Below are 20,153 nucleotides of genomic sequence, written 5' to 3'. Positions count from 1 at the left end.
ACAGCTCGCCTCCCAGACTCATTAAACGTCCCATGTTGCTGATGTGCTCCCTTCGGGCAATTTGCACTGCATTTCCTGCGCTTTGCACCCGTTTTTCCAGAAATACTTGGTACATATTACCCGTGTTTGCTATGGATGTGGCCCCCGACGAGCGGGCTTCCTTGAGTTGCGGCGAGGGTCTTGGGCAGCTTGTCGGGAGAGGCCCAGCCGCCATGCCAAACGGCCATCCGTGCGTCGGGCAAGTGGCCCTGGTGCGCACATCGGAACCTGCCAGAAGGCCCCAGACTGACGGCCAGGCGAGCACACGGTGGGAGACGCAGAAACGGCCGTCTTCCTCCAGGGCCAGGACGTGCTGCTTGCGCTCTTGACCCAAGGCCCAAAAGCCTTATCTGAGACGTTCACATTTCCCTGAATTTGTCCCTTCCCGCACCTTCCAGCCTTTCTACCCCAGGCCGGAGGAAAGATCGGAAAGGGGCATTCGCCCTAGAGAGAACACCTGGCATGAACGAGAACTTGCTGCAGCTCATCCCTTCTCTTCCCCCTGCTTACACCTGCTGTGGCTCCCCAGTGCTCAGAGGATAAGAACAGTCCCCCCCCCCCAAGGCCAGCAGTCCCTTTTAGTCCCTGACTCCTGACTCCCTCCCTGGTGACTCCCCCCCAGCTCTTCACCTCCCCTTGAGTCTGCCAGTCCCTCCTTCCAGAAAGCCCCTCCCCCACACCTTGCCTGGGGCAAGACTTTCCATTCAACCTACAGGGGCCCCAGTGGAGGGGCCCCAGGGGTTGCTGCCAGGTTGGGTTACTTCACTTGCTACCCTCGTCATCGTCATCGTCATCGTCGTCGTCGTCGGCTGTCCTCTTGTGATGTCTGCCTCTCCCAAAAGACACTGGAAGTCTTTTCCATGAGGAATAAGACTTTTCCAGGAGGGAAAAGACCACGCCCACCTCATTTCCCCCCCATGATTAACGTAGTGCCCAGCACGCAGTAGGTGTGGAATGATAAATAGACCGGAGGCTTCTTTTTCCAAAAGCTCCACTGCAACTCACCAAACATGTTAAAAGCAACTTGCCCAGACTCTGGGGAGCCCGGGCGGGAGAGAGGAAAGAACTCGGGCTTGAGGGGCACGCAAACCTAGGGTCTCAGCCCTGCCCTCAGGTGCCGCCGACCGACCTCACTTGGTCACTCGACCTCTCCAAGGGTCAGCTTGCTCACCTGACAAAAAAGGATGACAGGATCTGTCCCCACGGGGTTCACGGTGCACACAAATTTCCAGGCACGTGGCAGCCACTCAGAGATGGTGGCTGATACGTTTTGGTTTGGGAGATGCATGTTGGGAAGTAAAACATACTGAATGTGTCCACGTGTCCCCCGTGGTCACGGTGCTCTGAGAACAGACTGCTGGCCGGCGATGCAGGAGGCCGGCTTCAAACGAGCCTTGAGACTTAAAGACAGAGACCTCGGGAGAGGCTCGGGCAAGCTCCGAGAGTCATAACGTCAGGGCTTGTCCCCCAGGCTACAGATCCCTGTTTACACAGGGTATGTTGGCTCTCACCGCATGGCCCCGCGAGGATTTCGGGTGCGGGGAGCCAGCACTCCGATCACCGTGTGAACAAATAATGCATCTGTTCTCTGATCTGGGAAACCAGTGCCTTGTTTCAGGATAAATACAGATTAAGCACAAAATGGGTTAAGAATCTGTCACACAGCTTTCCAATCCTAAATATTTACGAGTGTTTTCACCTAAATAAGAAACTAATACAGAAATAAGCCCTTCCCAGCGATCTGTCCAGTGGATAGTTACGGAGCATCCGTGCTGTGCCAGGCACTGTGTTGGCCACTATAATACACGGCAAGCAAGGATCCAGGGGCCCTGCCCTCCCAACGTTTACATTCTAGAGAGGGAGACAGCGCACAGATACATAACCACCGCGGAGAATCGTAAGTACGATGAAGAAAACAAACCAAGTGATGGGAGCCTGCTGGTTTGGGTCCAGAATGGCCTCTGGGCAGGTCACATCTGGCTGAGGTCCAAATGGGAGTCCAAGTGCACAAAGACCCAGAGAGTATGTTGTAGGAAGACAGGATGGCAAGGGGCCGGGCCCTGAGGCTGGAACGATCTGGACACATTCAAGTTTCAGAGAAAGGGCCCATGGGGCTAGAGCTGAGTGGTCCGCGGGAAGTGAGAGCAGACAGGCCCACGAGGCCTTCAGAGGGGAAGGGGATCTGGGCCACACACAGGCCATCTTGGGAACAGTCGTGCGTTTGCCTTCATTTAGTCAACGAACCCATGGGAGTTAATCTCAGGATCCTGGACTTGGCCACATTTGCACAGGGACCGGCCATCTTGTGGTATCCGCCAGTGGAGTCCCCAGTCGGGGTCCCCATGCCCCAAGGATGTGGCTAATGAAAAGCACGATTTTCTAAGTGGTCACTGCAAGGCTCCGAAGAGCAAAAATGGACGTCATATAAAGTCCGCGAAGAGCTTGGGCTGAGGAGCCTGAATGAAAATCGCCAGCTAACAGCTCCAGCTTTGTAAGCCTCTAGAGAGGAAACACCTTTTGCTGAGCCCCCAAGCGCGGAGCCCTTTAAGTCTGTGGGAATCTGAGCAGCCGGGAGGTGCCACAAGTCTCCGGCAGTTCCCTGTCAGAGTCTGGCTTCGGTGAGAGGGGCCCTTGGCTTCCCTCTCCTAGTCCCGATTCTGCCCCAACCTGCTTTGACACTCTGAACCTCAGTTTCTTCTGCGGACTGGGAGGGCGGATGGGCTGTGCTCAGGGTGGGGTGGGGAAGCTGCAAGGAGGATTTGTGATACGGCTGCCTTTTTCTTTTATGTTTATTTATTTTTGAGCGAGAGAGAGAGAGAGAGACAGAGCACAAGCAGAGGAGGGGCAGAGAGAGAGGGAGACACAGAATCCGAAGCAGGCTCCAGGCTCCGAGCTGTCAGCACAGAGCCTGATGCGAGGCTCGAACTCACAGACCGCGAGATCATGACTTGTGCGGGTCGGTTGGACGCTTAATTGACTGAGCCATCCCCTGGGTGCCCCTGGCTGTCTTTTAAAAATATTTATTTATTTTAAGAGAGAGAGAGAGAGAGAGAGAGAGAGAGCAGGGGAGGAGCAGAGAGAGAGGGAGACACAGAATTCGAAGCAGGCTCTGCAGGAGAGCAGAGAGCATAAGGTGAGGCTTGAACTCACGAACCATGAGATCATGACCTGAGCTGAGCTGAAGTCAGATGCTTTAACTGACTGAGCCACCCAGGTGCCCCGGTACAGCTGCTTTTATAAGCATTCCTTAGAATAAAACCCAGAAAACTCCCCTCTTAGTTGCCCTGGATCAAGTGTGAGCTGACAGGCCAGGGGTCCAGTGCACTCTTGCTTGGCAGTGATGGGACCTCCCTGAACCTCAGTGTTCTCGTCAGTGGCACCTGCCTCACTGGATGTTGTGGGACCGGCAGATGACTCATTAAAGCTGCCAGATCTGGGGCGCCTGGGGGGCTCAGTCGGTTGAGCATCCGACTCCGGCTCAGGTCATGATCTCACGGTTCGTGGGTTCGAGCCCCGCGTCGGGCTCTGTGCTGACGGCTCGGAGCCTGGAGCCTGCTTCCGATGCTGTTTCTCCCTCTCTCTCTGCCCCTCCCCTGCTCGTGCTCTGTCTCTCTCTCAACAATAAATAAACATTAAAAAAATTTTTTTTTAAGTAAAATGAGGGGCATCTGGATGGCTCAGTCGGTCGAGCGTCCGACTTCGGCTCAGGTCATGATCTTGCGGTCTGTGAGTTCGAGCCCCACGTCAGGCTCTGTGCTGACAGCTCAGAGCCTGGAGCCTGCTTCTGATTCTGTCTCCCTCTCTCTCTGCCCTTCCCCTGTTCATGCTCTGTCTCTCTGTCTCTCAAAACTAAATAAAAATGAAAAAAAAATTTTTTTCAAATAATAAAAAATAAAGAAGCCAGATCTGTTAGAGGTCTTCTGAAGGGCCATGTGGGTGTATTTTTAGACCCTTCCCCAATTTTATCCAGATTCCCAAAAGATGGGCTACGATGAAGCCATTGGGAAGAGTACGTGACCCTTAAATGTCAAACTTTTTGGATTAAATCTCCCCTGAGCTTAAACCTGACTTTAGGAGAGTGCTATAGGTTTGACACAGGCTTGTCCATGGAGAAGGGGCTCCACTAGGTAATGAGGTTGCTGGCCAGTGACATCCCGGGTGCATTCAGGCCTCGGCTGTTGGGGGTGAGGGCTGGACCGGGCCAACATTTGCTGACTGGTTTCTCCAACGGTCAGGCCCTGTCAGAAAGCAAGCTGTGCTCCAGGGAGGACTGAGCTGCTCACCTGCAGCCTTATCAGGGCGACGGGGGCTGCTCGTGAGGCTCGGAGACCTGGAGGGAAGGCCCTGGAAGGTCATCCCCTTGACCTCTCTCATTTCAAAGTTGAAAAACTAAGGCCCAAAAGGGTTGTGGCTTAAATGACCTCGGCTGGAGAGAAGCCTGACTCCAGGGAACAATGGAAGACGGGATGGAAACACAAAGAGACTCCTTTGGAGGGGGGTGGGGGGGGCAGTTTGCAAAGATTTCTAGAGGGAATTTCCCAATTTGTGTTAGAAGTTAAGATGTAGGGGCACCTGGGTGGCTCAGTCAGTTAAGCATCTGACTCTTGATTTTGGGTCAGGTCATGATCCCAGGGTCCTGGTATCGAGTCCTGCATTGGGCTCTGCACTGAACATGGGCCTGCGTGAGATTCTCTCTCTCTCTCTCTCTCTCTCTCTCTCTCTCTCTCTCTCTCTCTCCCTCTGCCCCTCCCCTACCTGCACATGCTCTCTCTCTCTAAAATTAAAAAAAAAATCCTTAAAAAAAAAAAGTTAAAACGTACATGCCTTTCGACCTAGTGATCTCATTTACAAGAACTCACACCTAACATATAATAGCACAGGCAGGAAAGAACATGCGCCCCAAGGTGTCCATCTGAGCGTCATTTCCAGTGGTGAAGATCAGATGCGATCTACGATGACCTCAGCAGAAGGCGGGTCAAATAAAGGATGGCCTGTCCATGCCACGAGAGGTTATGTCACCTTCAAAAACCGTTTATGTTCAACTAACTTGGAAGGAGGGCTCTGGCAGAAATCAGGGGGGAAGCAAGTCAACAAACGGCTTGTACGATGCGGTCTAATTGAAATACATGCTGGGGCGCCTGGGTGGCTCAGTCGGTTGAGCGCCCGACTTCGGCTCAGGTCATGATCTCATCAGCTGATGAGTTCGAGCCCCGCGTCGGGCTCTGTGCTGACAGCTCGGAGCCCGGAGCCTGCTTCCGACTCTGTGTCTCCCTCTCTTGCTGCCCCTCCCCTGCTCGTGCTCGGTCTCAAAAATAAATAAACATTAAAAAAAATACCCGTAGACTGTGTATACACACAGCATACACACACACCCGTGCATGCACACACAACAGAGTGGAGGGTCCCTCTTATGCCCTGTGAATCAGACCCAACCCCGCACAGAGCTCAGGGCCCTGAGGTCAAGAGAGGCAGGGACACAAGCTTGTATCCCGGCTGGAAAGGCACAAGGACACGGGAGACACGGGAGGCGGGGCTCCAAGGGGTGGAAGGCACATGTTTCCGGGAAGAAGGTGAACCACACGCTGATCCTGACTTTGAGCCAAAACCAAAACCAAAACAAGCCCCTCGCCGCAGGAGTCAGGGAAACACAGACCCTCAAATGAGCATTTCTCCTCCTGCGTGACTTTGAACCGCTAATTACTGGTGCATGTTTGCTGCCTTGGGCCCCACCTTCACCCCACCCTTTAAAGCAGGAACCCCGGTAAAGTCAGGCGCTGTGTCTGGCACGTGGTAGGCACTGAGCAAACACACATTTTGAATGAATAAGTGAATGAACGATGAACGAACGAGCGAGTGAATAGCCCCGTTTCCCAAACTGGAAGGCTCTTTGGTTCCTTAGGGGTTTGTGGTGGAGCTATGGATTGTCCTTCCAAGCACGGAACCGGGTCCCGAGGCAATGGAAGGCCACCAGGGGCAGGCTCTCAGCGACCCCTTCAGCTACACCACGACCCAGACGCGGATTCACGAGAATGTGTGCTGATGTCTGGGATGCGCTTCAAAATAAAATCCTGTTTTGGGGAGGCGGCGGGACGGGCGGGGGGGGGGAGGGGGTTGGGGGTCTTTGGGGTGGATTCAGACACAACAAGGCAGGACGAGCTCGAGTGGGTCCCCGATACGGGGGTGGGTCCCCATGGCTTCGTTCTTTTCTTCTCCACTTTTTATGTATGTTTGAAGGCTTCCATTTTAAAAGCGGGGTTTTGTTTAAAGGAAATTATTTAAATGCCTGCAGGAGGCTGAAAAGGCCACTGTGAGAGGCTGCTGGAAACGGACAAAGGACACAGTCTCCCCGGAAGGCCATACTTGACCCCATTAGTGGCTCTCGCTTAGGGGGGCCTAGGGGTGTGGGGTGGAGCCTCCCTCCTCCCGTTACCACACCTGCTCCTGGAGGCTCTGCCCAGAAGCACGGCAGCAGGCTACGTGCCCAGATCTGCCCTTCTGGGGTAATCTGGGAAGGTTGCTCAGACCACCCCTCTCCCCCGTCAGCCTCTGTCCCTCACTTTGCAGGGTGGGGGGGCTGCGAGGTCATCTCCCAGCACCAGCAGACCCACATAACACGGAGGGTCTCCTCCACGGAGATGGCCCGCTCCCCCAGAGGGGGCCGGGAAACCTGAAACGAAACACGGCCACCCCTGGGCCTCTGGATGCTGCCTCCCAGGCCTCCAACCTGAGCATCCCTCCTGGCACGCTGGGCAGTCCGGGGATGAGGGGTGAAGCCCGCAGACCCTGCCTCCAGCGCCTTTCCCCAGGCCCACCCCTGCGGCCCCCTACCAGGGATTCAGCTCCGCACCTTTGTTTCGATGCGGCCTTTTTTTTTTTTTTCCTGAAGGCTATCGACTCACGTTCCCAACCCCACATGGCCTGACCAGCCAGTTCAGCAAAAACGCAGCTTTTCGTAACAGAGCTCGCTGGCTGTGTTCTGCTGAAAGTTTAAAGGCTCCTTGATAATGCTGTCCATTTACCCTTTTCCCTCCTCTCAGATAGAGATTTTCAGCGCAGCCTAAAGTCTTTCTCCATTGAGTCAGGTGCCTCAGGCTTGATTTCCAGACTTGGCAGTTAACATCTTACCCTGCGTGTAAGCTACTGCCGAGGGCTACCTCTCCGGAATGTCCTGTCAACCCTGAATTTAGCGAAGTGCAAGATACGAATACCCCATTATTTCATAAGGCCACACCACCTGGTTTCAGGGTGTGTGTGTGTGTGTGTGTGTGTGTTTTTCCTGAAGATCTTCCATAAAAGATGGCAGTTCTCACATTGACCTCGAGGTTATTAAAATCTCAATCCGTTTATTCCCTGCCGGCTGGGTTTGCTTGGCACAGGGGTTGTGGGGAGCCGTGGTCACAGGCGAGAGGCTCCTAGGCCCCAAAGGGATCCTACCTGGTTCCCTCCCCCCCCACCCCCACCCCCGCCAGCTCTACCCAGGACACCGGGCCCACCCTCTGTCTTGAAGGGAAGGCTAATTCCTGTTAAAAAAAAAAAAAAAAACCCAGCCCAGGTCAAGTTCCCTCTTGCACCTCAATCCTGCAAGGAGAAAGTAGCAATTGAACGGGCCCCCATGAGATGCAGGTACGGACTCTTCCTCCCCGGCCACAGATGTGACGTCTGTCACCCTCAGTCAAGTCCCGCTCAGAGAGCTGCTGAGTGGGAGTCAGGGAGGAGCCGGGGAGAGCACCGAGGCCGGCTGGAGATTCTCCAGTGGAAACGGGAGCCCAGGGGACCGAAGGGCCTGGCTCCTTGCCCAGCTCGGAGCGTTCCTGCGGCACCACACTGCCGCCTGCTGTCCCGTCCTCGCATCATCCCCTCTCGCTGGCCGGTTAGTGTCCCTGCCCTGGGACTCGGCTGGCAGGGGTAGGCACGAGGAGCGTAGGGCTGCCGGGCTGGGCCCCACAAGGCTCGAGTAGAACGAAGGAAACCGTTCCCGCAGTCAGTGCTTTTAAGATGATAAACACCAAGGCCGATGGCTATGCCCCTAATAAGTTTGACCCTCCTCCCCAGCCGGGGCAGGTCAGAAAACTGCTGAGAGGGCCTGGGTGGCTCAGTGCGTAAGTGTTTGACTCTTGATCTTGGCTCAGGTCATGATCTCACGGTTCGTGTTTGAGCCCTGCGTTGGGCTCTGCGCTGACAGGGCAGAGCCTGCTTGGGATTCGGTCTCCTTCCCTCTCTCTCTCTCTCTCTCTCTCTCTCTCTCTGTGCCCCTCCCCTGCTCAAGCTCTCTCTCTCTCTCTTTCTCTCTCTGTGCCCCTCCCCGTTCTCTCTCTCTCTCTCTCCCTCAAAAATAAATAAACTTAAAAAAAAAAGAAAGGGCTGAGTACCTCATCACTCACCCTACACCCTACGGGCACACAACACACCCTTACACCCACGCTCAGAAACCCACGTCTGCGTGCCACACACACCCCTACACACGTACCCTACACACGGACACCTGCATGGACACACAGTGCACACGCTCCTAGGCAGGCACTCACCTGTAACAGCCCTACAACCCACTCCACCCGCCTACGACACCCCCGCCCCTACGCTATACACATACATTACACACCCACTTCACACCCCCCCCCCCCCACGTGCACGCCATGCACGCTGCACCCGCCCCCAGGACGCGTGGCCCTCAGACCTGTCTACACGCGGCCCGGCACACAGCACCTACCCCTCGCCCCCGCGCACCCTACAGCTACCCCGCGGCCTCCCTCCTTCTTCAGGCCCCCCTGAAATCGAGGTGAAGGGGACCTCTGGGGATCCGTCGGCATCCGCGGAAAACTCCGTGTGCGCCTCTGGTCTCCCCCCTCCCCACATCCCGACACGGCCCCCAGGGCCCCCTGGCTGCTGCTGGAGGCCGGAGGGAGAGTCAGGGAGAAGGGCAGGGCTGCGAAGGAGAGAGGAGAGCTGCTTTTCTGTTTCTCGTTTCCTCCTCAGACGGAGGCTTGAAGGAAACGGGCCCCTGCCCCAGGACATCACCATCCCTGTGGCTCAGCACAAGCTAAACCCCTACCATTTCTGGGAGACTGTTGCCGCTCAGATGGTACTGATTCCGGGCGGCGGAGGCCCGCGCGCGGGCAGGAATCTCGAGTGGGCCCTGCAGGGCCCGCCGAGCCAGAAGCTGGGGGCAGGTGGTCCCTTAGTGATGCTGTTTGTTTATTATTTACTGCCACCTGCTGGCCCACCATGGGAGCTGCGCCCCGAGCGAGCATTTAACAAGTTCAGGAGGACGTTTCCGAATCGGGTCTGGGAGAAAACGAAGAGACACCTGCAAATCCTTCCGCGGGGGGCAGGCCCGCCGGGTAGTTTGCCTCCTCGGTAAACTCAGGTCACTTACTCCAGACAAGCTCCTGTCTTGGCGGGTCTGGGTTTCCCAGGCCCAGGATGGCTCCAGAAGTCCGCATGCTAACGTCTACATTACTCAACGACAGCACTTAAAATCGCTGGGCAGACGGCGGTGCCAGGAAATAACAATTCTTTCAATATTGGACTTCTTTTTTTTTTTTTTTTCAAGTCCAGAAAAGTACATTAGCCCTGGGGCTCTTGCCAATTAGGAGGATATTCCTCACTTCTCCCTCCTCGAAGGGCGGCTGCCCCCTTTCTATCACTTTCCATCAGCCCCCTCTCTGCCTGTCTACTCGGGCAAAGACCAAAGACAAGACGGGGTTGCCCACACCCCACGGGCGCATCACAGCTGGGAAGCACGGCCTCCCACAGTGGACACTCAGTTTGTCTACCGAAGTGTAAGATGAGAAAAAAAAAAGCCCATTTGAAAATAGACATTCTTCCACAAATAAATGCCGCCTCACCCGGCAAACTAATTACATTTTTAGTAAAAATGCTCACTCGGGCCCGCTGGGTCTAACAATTTGATAGCTCGCCGTTCTTATCTCAACACACACCCTTACGTCTTTCGGTGGAAGATGCAAGTTACCCCGGGAAAGGAGGAGAGGCAGCCAGTCTGCACGCGGACCAGGCTGTTCTAAAGTGCAGGGTGCTCACATCGCTGTGCCCTGCAGGGGAAGGCGCTTAAGGAACATGCTTTTCCTTCCGCTGCAATGGAGCCGGGGCTCCGGACCAGCTACTCCGCCCACGTCCCACAGGCGGCGACAACGCCATCGCCCGCGTGACCTGTGACAGCGACATGAGCAGCTAGGGGGAAACCGGGGAACAACCACGAGTCCGCTCTTCTGGGATGGAGAAGCCAGGGTGGCACGTTTCCTTAAGAAGCACGTGTGCTCTCCTGCTTAGGCTGAGCTGGGCTCTCTTCTAAGCTTGTATCTGTTCCCATACAAGTGCTAATTCACGTAACCTTCACGACGGCCCCATTTCACAGATTGGGAAACTGAAGCACAGAGAGAGGACGTAACCTGCCCAAGGCCACACAGCTGATAGCTGACGGAGCCCAGGCGATCTGGCTCTGGGGGCCACGTGTGCATCTCTGTGCTCCCCACCTGCGTTTCAGGGGAGGGAACAGCATGCATTCTGCCCCCCACGCTGCACTTTTCCCGCAGTGTGTGCCCCTGGGTGAGTCCTTTTACCTCCCAACTGGGGCCTCTTCCTCTTCAAAGGAGGACTGGACTGTCAGGGCTCTGGGCTATCTGCCAGCCCCCACGTGGCACGTGAAGTCATGCCGCTGCCCCGATCCTGAGCATCTAGGAGGCGGTCGGCCTGCCACACGCAGTCCCAGGACGCAGCCGATCCCGACTAACAGAAACGCTCAACTCAAGCCTCCCCTCCTGTGGTTGGCGAGGGATGCCCCCTCCTCCCATCGAGAGGTGGGGGCCTGATGCTCTCCTCGTGAACCCGGGCTGGTCGTATTGACCAGCCTGATGAACAGAACCAGCTGGAAGCTTGTTCTGACACCTCTGAGGCTGGGTCACAAGAAGCCCTGTAGCTCACATCATCCTCCACCCCAACCCGGGACTCCCCGGAATGCTCGTTCTAGGGGAAGCCGGTCACCTCATAAGAGGGCTGACCAACCCGAGGCCGCCGTGCGAAGAGGCTGCATGGACACAGATGCCTGACCAGCGCCCGGTGGTCCCAGGCACCAGGCACGGGATTGAGGACTCTCGGACACAGAAGCCCCAGCCGATGTAGGAAAAGAGCCAAGGAACCAAGCTGACACCAGAACTGAGAACCAGACATAGGGCTTGGGGATGAGCCAGCCTAGAGAGCTCCAGCCACCGAAGCCGTGCCAGCTAAGGTCCAAGTCAGCACGGAATGGAGTCCAACCCTCCCTGCCACGCCCAGCCGGAAACCCTCATCCACGAAATCAAACGCGTAATAAAACAGTCTTCATTTTATGCCATTAAATTGTCAGGCAGCTGCAGTAGGTAACCAGGGCACCAGGCGTATGGCAAACGGGGCCTTCGCCAGTTCCTGGTCACCACAGGGACCAAAGCGGGCAGCACCATGGGAAAAGAATGTCGACACCCACACGTGAAACGTACACGCGTACCCCACGGATCCTGCTCCTACTCCCACTGCTTCCAGTACGAAGACGATGATGCTAACACGAATCAGCTATTATAACGGCCTGTGGCGTCAGGTGCACTGTGCTGAACGTTTTACAGACGCAATTTCATTTTACACACCTCACAACCCGATGCCTTCGATACTGTGGCCAGCTCGCCCTGCAGATGAGGAAACTGGCTCTGGGTGGCTTGGCCAAGGTCGCACAGCTGGGAAGCGACAGAATCTGAACCGGGGTCACGCAGTGTTAAGTCCTGAGCCCTATCCTGTAGCCGCTCCCCCGACCGTCCAGGAGTGACCGCTGCTGGCCACCTCTCCGGAAACTGCTCAGGCTGCCTGCTGCCTTCCGTCCCCTGTCCCCGCCTTGTTCCTCTAGACAAACGGGGTCTCTCCTAAATGGAAGTGCAGGCAGAGAAGCTTCTGGGTCCCAGACGCCGTGAGGCGGACCTCCCCGGTATTGCCCCGCTACGCCGTGCCGGACCAATTGCTGGGTGCCCCCTCATTCATTCATTCACTCATTCGTTCATCCATCCATCCATCCATTCATTCATTCATAGACATGAGCTCCCGCTGTGAGCCAGGCTGGTGCTGGGGACCAAGGAGCAGATCACCGGCTAGGCACAGCCTCAGCAAAAATGTGCAGTGTGTGGTGTTGCGAGGGCAGACACCGGGGGAGGGAGAGGTCCCTAACCCCCCCCCCCCCATAACCCAGCCTTGAGCAAGAGGCAGGGGCGTGAGATCAGATCTCACCAGCAGTCAGGATCACAGGTAAATCAATGTGTGCATTCAAGGTCTGAGGTGGGAGGTGAGGAGAAAGGGGTCTGTCCCCTCCCCTGCCGCCTCCCCTGGACCCCCTACTCATCCATCGCCTCTCACCCTCCGCCCCTCTACCCCCACCCCACCAATCCCGTCTCTACCCCCAGCCAGCGTCCACCCACCACCCTTCTGCCCCCTCATCAGCAGAGCAGGTAGGCAGGTGCAGGGCTGGAGCTGTGGGCCCGGTGCTTCCCTCATCTATCACGGAGGTGCCAAGCTCCCTACGGGGATGCCTCGGCCCACCTTCTGGCTGGCAAATCCCCACCAGCCTCCTGCCCCTGATCTGTTTCGGGGATGTGGCAACTGTCCCAAGTGGGGGCCCCACAGAAAGTCACTGGGGGCAGCCGCCCCCTGGACACCTCAGGCCCCACTCAGCCCAAGGGGAAAGCAGCTGGGGTCAGCTCCCCATCGAGGACATTCCGAGGGGGAGAGGGGCTTCGAGCTGCACCTGCCTCGGGGGTGTGAGCGGCCGCCCGGACGGCCGTACCGGGAGGCCTCGTGGCTGGAGAAGGCTGGGGCCTCCGGGTCTGGCCTGTCGCAGACAATTTCACAGCTGAGTGGGTTGGAAGCCACCGGGGCTGCCCAAGAAGGGGAAACGCTTCCAGAAGCTCTAGTCACAGTGAGAAGGGCATTATGCACTTCTGGGCTCACCTTAGACTTCGCAGAAATGTCTGGGTTTTGTCTCGTTTCATTTTGTAATCAGGATGCCAGGCACAGAGCAGGCACTGGCTGGCCCTGCAGTCCAGCACACAGGCCAGCGGCTGTCCCGCTTCGGTGACACCGCTGGGGCGTAAGACTAGCACTAGACGAGCCCCACCCTTGGTGGGGAGAGAGTTTCGCCGAACGGATGCACGAACGGGTCGAGGGTCCCTCACTGCCTCAGTTTCCCCGCTGGACTGGCCATAGAACAAAAAGCTTTTTCACCTGTAGGTGACAAACCTTTCGATCATGTCCTGGCAAAGCATCATTTTAATGACGTGGAGAGCCAATGCACACTCCTGCGATGAAAATCTAGTTTAAACAAAAAAAGAAAAAAGAAAACCAAACAGAGAGCCGGACCCTCTCGGGGCACGAACCTGTTGATAGACCGGGGCGCCGGCCCCCTTTTCTAGAACCGTCCTCACTGACGGGCCCTCTGGCCTCGGAATGCAACCTCCGCTTGGAGACCCGCTGTTCTGTTGGGCGATCTTGGCCCCGGCTCCCTCTCGGGCTGAGAAAGTCTCCTACCTAGTTTCCATAAGGAAATCTTTGTAGCGGTCCCAGCGGAAAAGTCAAAAGTTGGACTTGAAAAAAGGAGCTACTTCAAAAGCATTGTCAGACCGAGGTGAGGGTTCCTTTAAAATGCATAAATTACAGGGGGCGTCCATTAATCAACCTATCGGCAGCCCCCGCAGTGGGAGCTCCGGGTGGGGGTGCGGGAGGGACGCGCGGGGACACATCCGGGGGGAGGTGAAGCGAATAAGATACACGCTGAATAAGAGAGTAAATTAATCTGTTTATTACTTACTGCCTGGGCTGCGTGCGTGTGTGTGTGTGTGTGTGTGTGAGTGTGTGTGTGTACAAAAATGAAAGAAAAATGTAGAGTTTTTTTTTCAATAATAAAAAGGGAGTTGCACTGCGGGGCCCCTAAAGCTTGTGAAAAATTAAACTCGACGGATTCAAACTGTCCTATTTCCACTTCAAAAGAGATGAGGCGCTGAGCGCTTCCCAACTTGTCTTCAAACGCCCAGCACCCTAGAAAGTTTCTTTAAAAAAATAAAGGCTCCTGTTCCCCCAAGCACTGTACCGGTTACTGTGCCCACCGTCTCTTCCTCTTCTAATTATACCCCTGTGAGTCTATTAATCAACTGGTAAATTATTTAGAGAGCCGCGCGCTGTCTCGCGCCGGTACAAACACGCCGCGTGCAAAGCCCTCCTTGCAGCCGGGCAGAGGTCCCTCGGGCCTCCCCTCTGCGCCGAGGCGGGCGTGCAACCCGCCCGGCTACACCGAGCAAAACAAGCAATCCGGGCCCACTTACCTCCTCAGACGGGAAGGTTTACTTTGTCTTTCAACTTGGCAAGTCCTTGCAAGTTTCTTAACAAAAGGGAAAAGCTGGTCTATTGTCGAATCTTTAGTGTGCATTTAGTGATGAGAATATTAATTCCCCCCTAAAAGGGGGCGGCAGTTCGGCGGGAGCTCTGATCCACGCACCCCCACCCCGCCCCTCTTCCCTGAGGAGGCGGACCCGCGGAAGGTTCCCGCAAACGCTTGCGCTTGCGATCGCGCCGGTTTGGCGCCGGTTTGGCTGGTGCTTGTGACGAGGTCTCGTCTCCAGAAGGGGTGATGAGCCTCGAATCGCCCCCAGACCTCCCGACTCCGCCAGGGTTCCGTTAGGCCTCCGTTAGGCCGGGACGGACCTTCTCCAGACGGCAACATTTGGGAAACAAGAGGGCGGCGGGCGGGCGGGGGCGCAGGGATCACTCTCTAATGACCCGTCTTCCGCGGTCCCTTTCCTATGCGTCAGGACTGGCGCTCTTAGGGGAAAGTTATCACACCAATTAAATGGCTGTTTTCTCATCTGGAAGTCAGTGTACGTCTGGCCTGGGCACCAAGGAACCTGGGCCCTCTGGTAATTAAACTGCTTTAGCTGCTGGCGGGGGGAGGTGCCGCGGGGTGGATCGGTGATAGGGGTGACAGGAGTTAGGAGCCCGTTGTAATCGGGCCACCAGGCTGGCTGGCAGGCGTCCTGTAAAAGACTAGAGGCTGCCTCCAATGCCCCCCGGTGGGGACGCGCCGTCGCGGGCGGTCCCCCGACCTGACAGTCCCACAACGTTCCCAGGGCAATGCGGTCGGATCAAGGCGAACAGCTCACACACTTAGAGCAAAGACTGAAGCCAACAAGGACAAGATACGCCTTTGGCTGTTTTTAATACCTTCCCAGGGTAGCTGTTCTCTAGAGAAAGCCCAAGCAACGGTCGAGAAAGGAAACAATTACCAGAACCGGGTAGAAGGCGACCCTTCTGAACCAAAGAGACGGTGCTGTAGTGCTAATTAGACCCAGCAATCTGGAGTGAGGCTGTGTCCACCGCCAACGGCCTGTGGACCGTACATTCTGGCTCACATACCCGAGGGAAGAGGTAAAAAGGAACCACGTGCAGACTTCTTTCTGATGGCAAAGAGTGGAGGCCGGCGAGGAGGGCTGGCTTTCGCATTAGGTGCAAACTGGAGAGAACCAGACGTTCCGATGGGCAAAGACAGAATTGGGGCCTCCCTTGGAGACGCTCTGGGCCTCCAGTATTAAGAAACCCCACCCTCCACAAGACCCTTTGGTGGGCATGGAGCCCCAGGGAAGGGGCTGAGCATCTCATCTGGAGGCCGTGACCACCGGGAGTCACCAATGATCTAGGCAGAGTTGAGATCGAGTAGTTCCCACGCCTGACTTTGGGGAGAAAAAGCTCTGGCACGCACCGCCATTGGTCGTACGGGCAACAGAACCCATCGGCACCAACCATCGAATTTTAAACGCTTTGTAAACAGCTGAGAACGGATTTTTCCCCCCAAAACCCGGACTAGTTTTTACTTGTTTCGTACGCACGTAAAAGTGACAGGAGCTTCCCGGCAGCTGAGCCTGCGTGATTTAAGGCCCAACCCCGGCGCCCAGTGCCTGGGATGGAGGTTGCCTGCATAAAGGAGGCTGCGTGCAGACCCTGGGGGATAAATTTGTTGTGTTGTGGCTGCAGCTAGAGTCAGAATGAGTTTAGGAGGTCAGACCCGTATATCTCAGAGTCCAGGCCACAGAAGCAGCAGCTCCCGAGCCTTCTGTCCGCGGTGCGGTCGCCAAGAGCCTAGGATCAAGAGGTTTCGGACGAGCTCTGATAGGCCCCTGGGGTCCTCTGCCCAGTAAATGTGCAGAGATGGGAAAACAACACTTATTAATTTTGCTGCTGATTCAAAAGAAGGAGGTGTTGGCAGCACCTGTGAGGACAGAAGAGCACATAACCGAGTCTGCAGAGGTCACGCCTGGGACGTCACATCATGAGGCCCCGTGGGGGAGGCCGGGGGGGGGGGGGGGACTAAGAGGAAGTGGCTCCACGGGGCGGGGGGGGGGGGAGACGGCATCTGGATCTACTCAGCCGCACTGGCGATGGCGGTGACGGTGACCATGAGGGTGGTGGAGAGGTGCCACGGTCAGAAAGCTGCCCGTCTCTGGGGCCTGGAGCGCCAAGGTGAGTGGAGAGAGGGCAAGAGGCTGTGACGGCGGGGGTCCCAGGGAGAGCGGGCGGGAGGGGTGGTGGGCAGGCCAGCAGCCAGGAGCACAGGGCAGGGTCCCCAGCGCAGGCAGTGTGGTACCCAGAAGGGCACCGTCTGGTATGCGGGGTGGCGGGGTGAGTTTCTACAGCAGGGCGGCTGCGGGGTAAGATGCTCTGCCGGTGACATCTGCCGGTGACATCTGCCAGCTCTGCCCCAGGGTGATGAGGCCTCCGAGCCCTCGCAAGAGCCTCCGCCCCTTTAGCCGAGCTGGCTGAACCCTCTGGATTGCACACGTGTGGAGGAGTGGCCAGGTGCTCTCCGTGCTCCCAGGAATCGCTGCTGGCGCCCCGGGCAGAGACGTCTGAAAGGCGCCTAGGCTTTGAAGAGGGAAATTCGGATGCCTCGGCAGGCCCCCAAGAGCAACAGAAGAGTGATTATTCTCGTTCTGCTGGAATTCTGCCGACGGGTCACAGTGTAAGGGGACGTGCCTCGCTGCTCTCAGCGTCGGGGGGACACCTCGGAGCCCAGGGCAGCACCTGGGAGAGGAACTCTGCTCCCCTGCCCTCGGCCTCACTCTTCCCCAGAGAGGAGACGCATTCGTTGGACCGGCTCCGTCCTCCCGGCTCCCGGCCTCCAGCTGGCCGGCCCTCGTCCCCACTGTGCCCTCCCCACTCCTGCCTGCACTCAGTCAGGCTCCCCCCGGGGCAGGTCTGAGGCCAGTCGCCCCGTCCCCACCGCCAGAGCTGGGCCATTTATCAGGAGGAGGCATCTCCACGGGCTCGGCCCCAGACCTGGACGGGAGAAACCGTGTCCGGAAGCCCAAATGTGCCCTCACGGCCCTGCCACGTTCTCCACCCGAGGCCCGCAGAGAACTCTGGGTCGGCCCCCCAGTGGGATCAGAAGTCAGCCCCTGCAGTGATTTGCAGAGAAGCCAGGCTGCGGTCGGCTGAGCGGAGCTTCCGTGTTCAGCGTGACGTTCCCTTCAAATCCGAGTTCGGTCGGAATCGTTTACACTGTCTTCTTCCTGTTTCAGCCGGTGGCGAGCGGACCCCCGACCTGGTGGCTCCAGCCCTGCTCCCGTGCCCACCCGGGCGCGTGGCTGTGTCTGCGGCTTCCGCACGGCCCGTAATGACACCTGGTTAGTGGCGATGGGTGTAAACCCTGTCCGTTATCCCTGCGAGATTGGGATTAGTGAAACGCCAGAATTTATTGCTTCCGTTGAGAACACACAGCAGTGGCTGCTGTTGTGTCTTCAATTCTGTAGCGAGTGCAGAAGCACAGAGCTGCACGTCCAAATCAACAGGGTGCAGAGGGGACAACGAAGGGCGGAGCCTTGGCACGGAGGCTGCCGGTCCCCCCGGCTTTACGGGGACAGGTGCCCTCAGTCTCTTTGGTGGTCACCAAAACTCCCCGAGACAAACAATAATTCTGCCTCTTGCCCACCACTGCAAACTGGGGGTTTGTTTTCAGTGGTCGGGGAGCGAGAGGTCTGACAGGGCACCAAGAGCTGGCTGTGAGGACGCAGGAAGGGCCTCTGGGAGCCCGAGCGGCGACGAAACAGACTCTCCCGGGAGCCTCCAGGGGAAATCGTGGCCCCATCACACCCTGGTTCCGGAATTCTGCCCTCTACAACTGCCCGGTAATAAATGCGTGTTGTTTAAAACCACTAAGCTTAGGGGCGCCGGGGTGGCTCAGTCGGTTAAGCGTCTGGCTTTGTCTCAGGTCATGATCTTGCGGTTTGCGAGTCGGAGCCCCGCGCCAGGCTCTGTGCTGACAGCTCAAAATAAAGAAATAAGCTTTAAAAATAGACAAAGTGATGTAAATTTGTTAATTCACTACATTCGCCCACTTGCCCGGCAAATGTTCTCTAGGGTGCTAAGAACCAGCAGCACCCACCCCGGTGGATGGGACATGGTGTTGCTGGAGGGAGACTGTGCCCGAGTGTGCCGGGCCCTCCACGGACCTGCCTGCCGCGTGCAGGTCGCTCTCCGACAGCCTGCCTGCCGGGCACGTGTGTGCGCGCCACATCCCGTGCGCCCACGGGAACCCTGCGACCCGGGGACTCCTGTCCCCAGCTCACCACTGAGGCCTCGGGCTCTGACGAGGGCTGCACGGCTCGCGGGGGCGGCTCGGGGGTCCAAACCAGACAGGGAGGTGCCAACGCTCACACTGGCTTGCAGTCCTGCCTGGAGCTTCCTGCCTCCGCTCGATTTACACCCCAGTGACACAGGAATGAACGGACTCCCTCTCTGCACAGATCACTGTGTCCAAAGGGTCTGACCGCACCTCACCTGACCCTCACCCTGGGGGACGGGGGCATCTTCTAAGGGGGGGGCTTGGGAGAGCCATGCCAGGACGGAGTCGCAGGTGTCCCCCCCCCCCAGCTGGCGGGTCAGGAGCAAACGGCCCGTCTCCTGTGCTCCCCTCCACCTACTCTATCCGGAAGATGGTAGGGGACGGCAGTGAGCGCTCCACCGGGAGGGCGTCCTCGCCAACACACGCCCTCCCCCAAGTACGTCTTCACACACACTTGGGGGACGGCACAGAGGGACCACACCTGGTGCAGGGCAAGAAGATGTGGGTGCAGGGAATGCCCTGCCGCGGGGGTGGGGACACCAGGTCCGGAGGGGCTCAGACGTGAGGTGGCCACGTGGCCTCGCGGATCATCTTGGGCTCAGGAAATCGAAGCAGAATGATCTCAAAGGTGCCCTTGCTGGGGGCTGACCGACAATGCTCTCAGACGGTACATCGCAGAAGGGCCTGGAAGGACGATGTGGCCCGGCCTCCCCCCTCAAAGCCCCCGAGGACCAGGGGCCGGTGGACCCTTGGATCTGCAAAGCTGTCTGAACCTTCTGGCTTTTGACTTCCGACTAAACCGGAATATTTATCCGCAGTATTTCTGTATGGCCAGCAATAAAGGCTGTGGGCAGCTCCGTGGCTCTCACTCTTAAGTGTCAGCAGTTACGAAAAGCATCCATTCTCGAGAAACAGAAACAGCCCAAACCTCCAGGAATAACACATGGTGTCCACAACCCACCCCCCAAAGCGGGACATGGCTGGAAGCCTGCGGGCCCTGCCGGTGAACGAACACAGAACCTCTGCTGTCAGGAAAGCCCAATTTCCATCTCGCAGCCACCTTTCTGGGGCTGAGCCCCCACCAGTGCTCATGAGCCCCACACGGAGCGATTTGCCCCCCCCCCCCCCCGAGCTCATATGGCTGTGGCAGTTGAGAGGAGTGTGACCTACCTGCCATCTTCTTTTGAAAATAGGGCTGGATGAGCTCGCCGACTTTTGACTTGTCTGCTACTGCCTCTTTCAACAGTTGCCCACAGTGGACTGGAGGAGAGAGGAACAGAAAGACACCCATGAAATTTTAAACAGAAGGAAGAATGAGAAAAAAAGAAGCCCCGGTGCCGCCTGCCAGGGGGGAGAAAAGGTCACTGAGAAAAAATATAAAAGGGTTTTTCTGAGGGTGGGGGTGTGTGTCCAAGTGAGAGCAAATATCAAAAAGGACCTGGGGAATAAAGAACCGAGGAGGACGGCTCGGAATGAAAAG

General features: G+C 57.1%; 1 protein-coding gene across 5 annotated transcripts in view; it reads right to left on the bottom strand.

Annotated features, from left to right (window-relative positions):
- AK8 (adenylate kinase 8) overlaps positions 1-20,153 on the bottom strand; it is a 129,875-nt gene that overhangs the window by 51,455 nt on the left and 58,267 nt on the right. For all 5 annotated transcript variants that reach the window (XM_027035491.2, XM_027035487.2, XM_027035488.2 and 2 more), the window contains one exon: positions 19,844-19,933. In XM_027035491.2, coding sequence (XP_026891292.1) covers positions 19,844-19,933 — 90 coding nt within the window. The remainder of the gene's footprint in view (positions 1-19,843; positions 19,934-20,153) is intronic.

Source organism: Acinonyx jubatus, chromosome D4 (assembly GCF_027475565.1).
Source record: "Acinonyx jubatus isolate Ajub_Pintada_27869175 chromosome D4, VMU_Ajub_asm_v1.0, whole genome shotgun sequence".
Classification (NCBI taxonomy): Eukaryota; Metazoa; Chordata; class Mammalia; order Carnivora; family Felidae; genus Acinonyx; species Acinonyx jubatus.
Note: the sequence above shows the minus strand (reverse complement) of the source record. Positions and strands in the feature narration are given on the sequence as shown.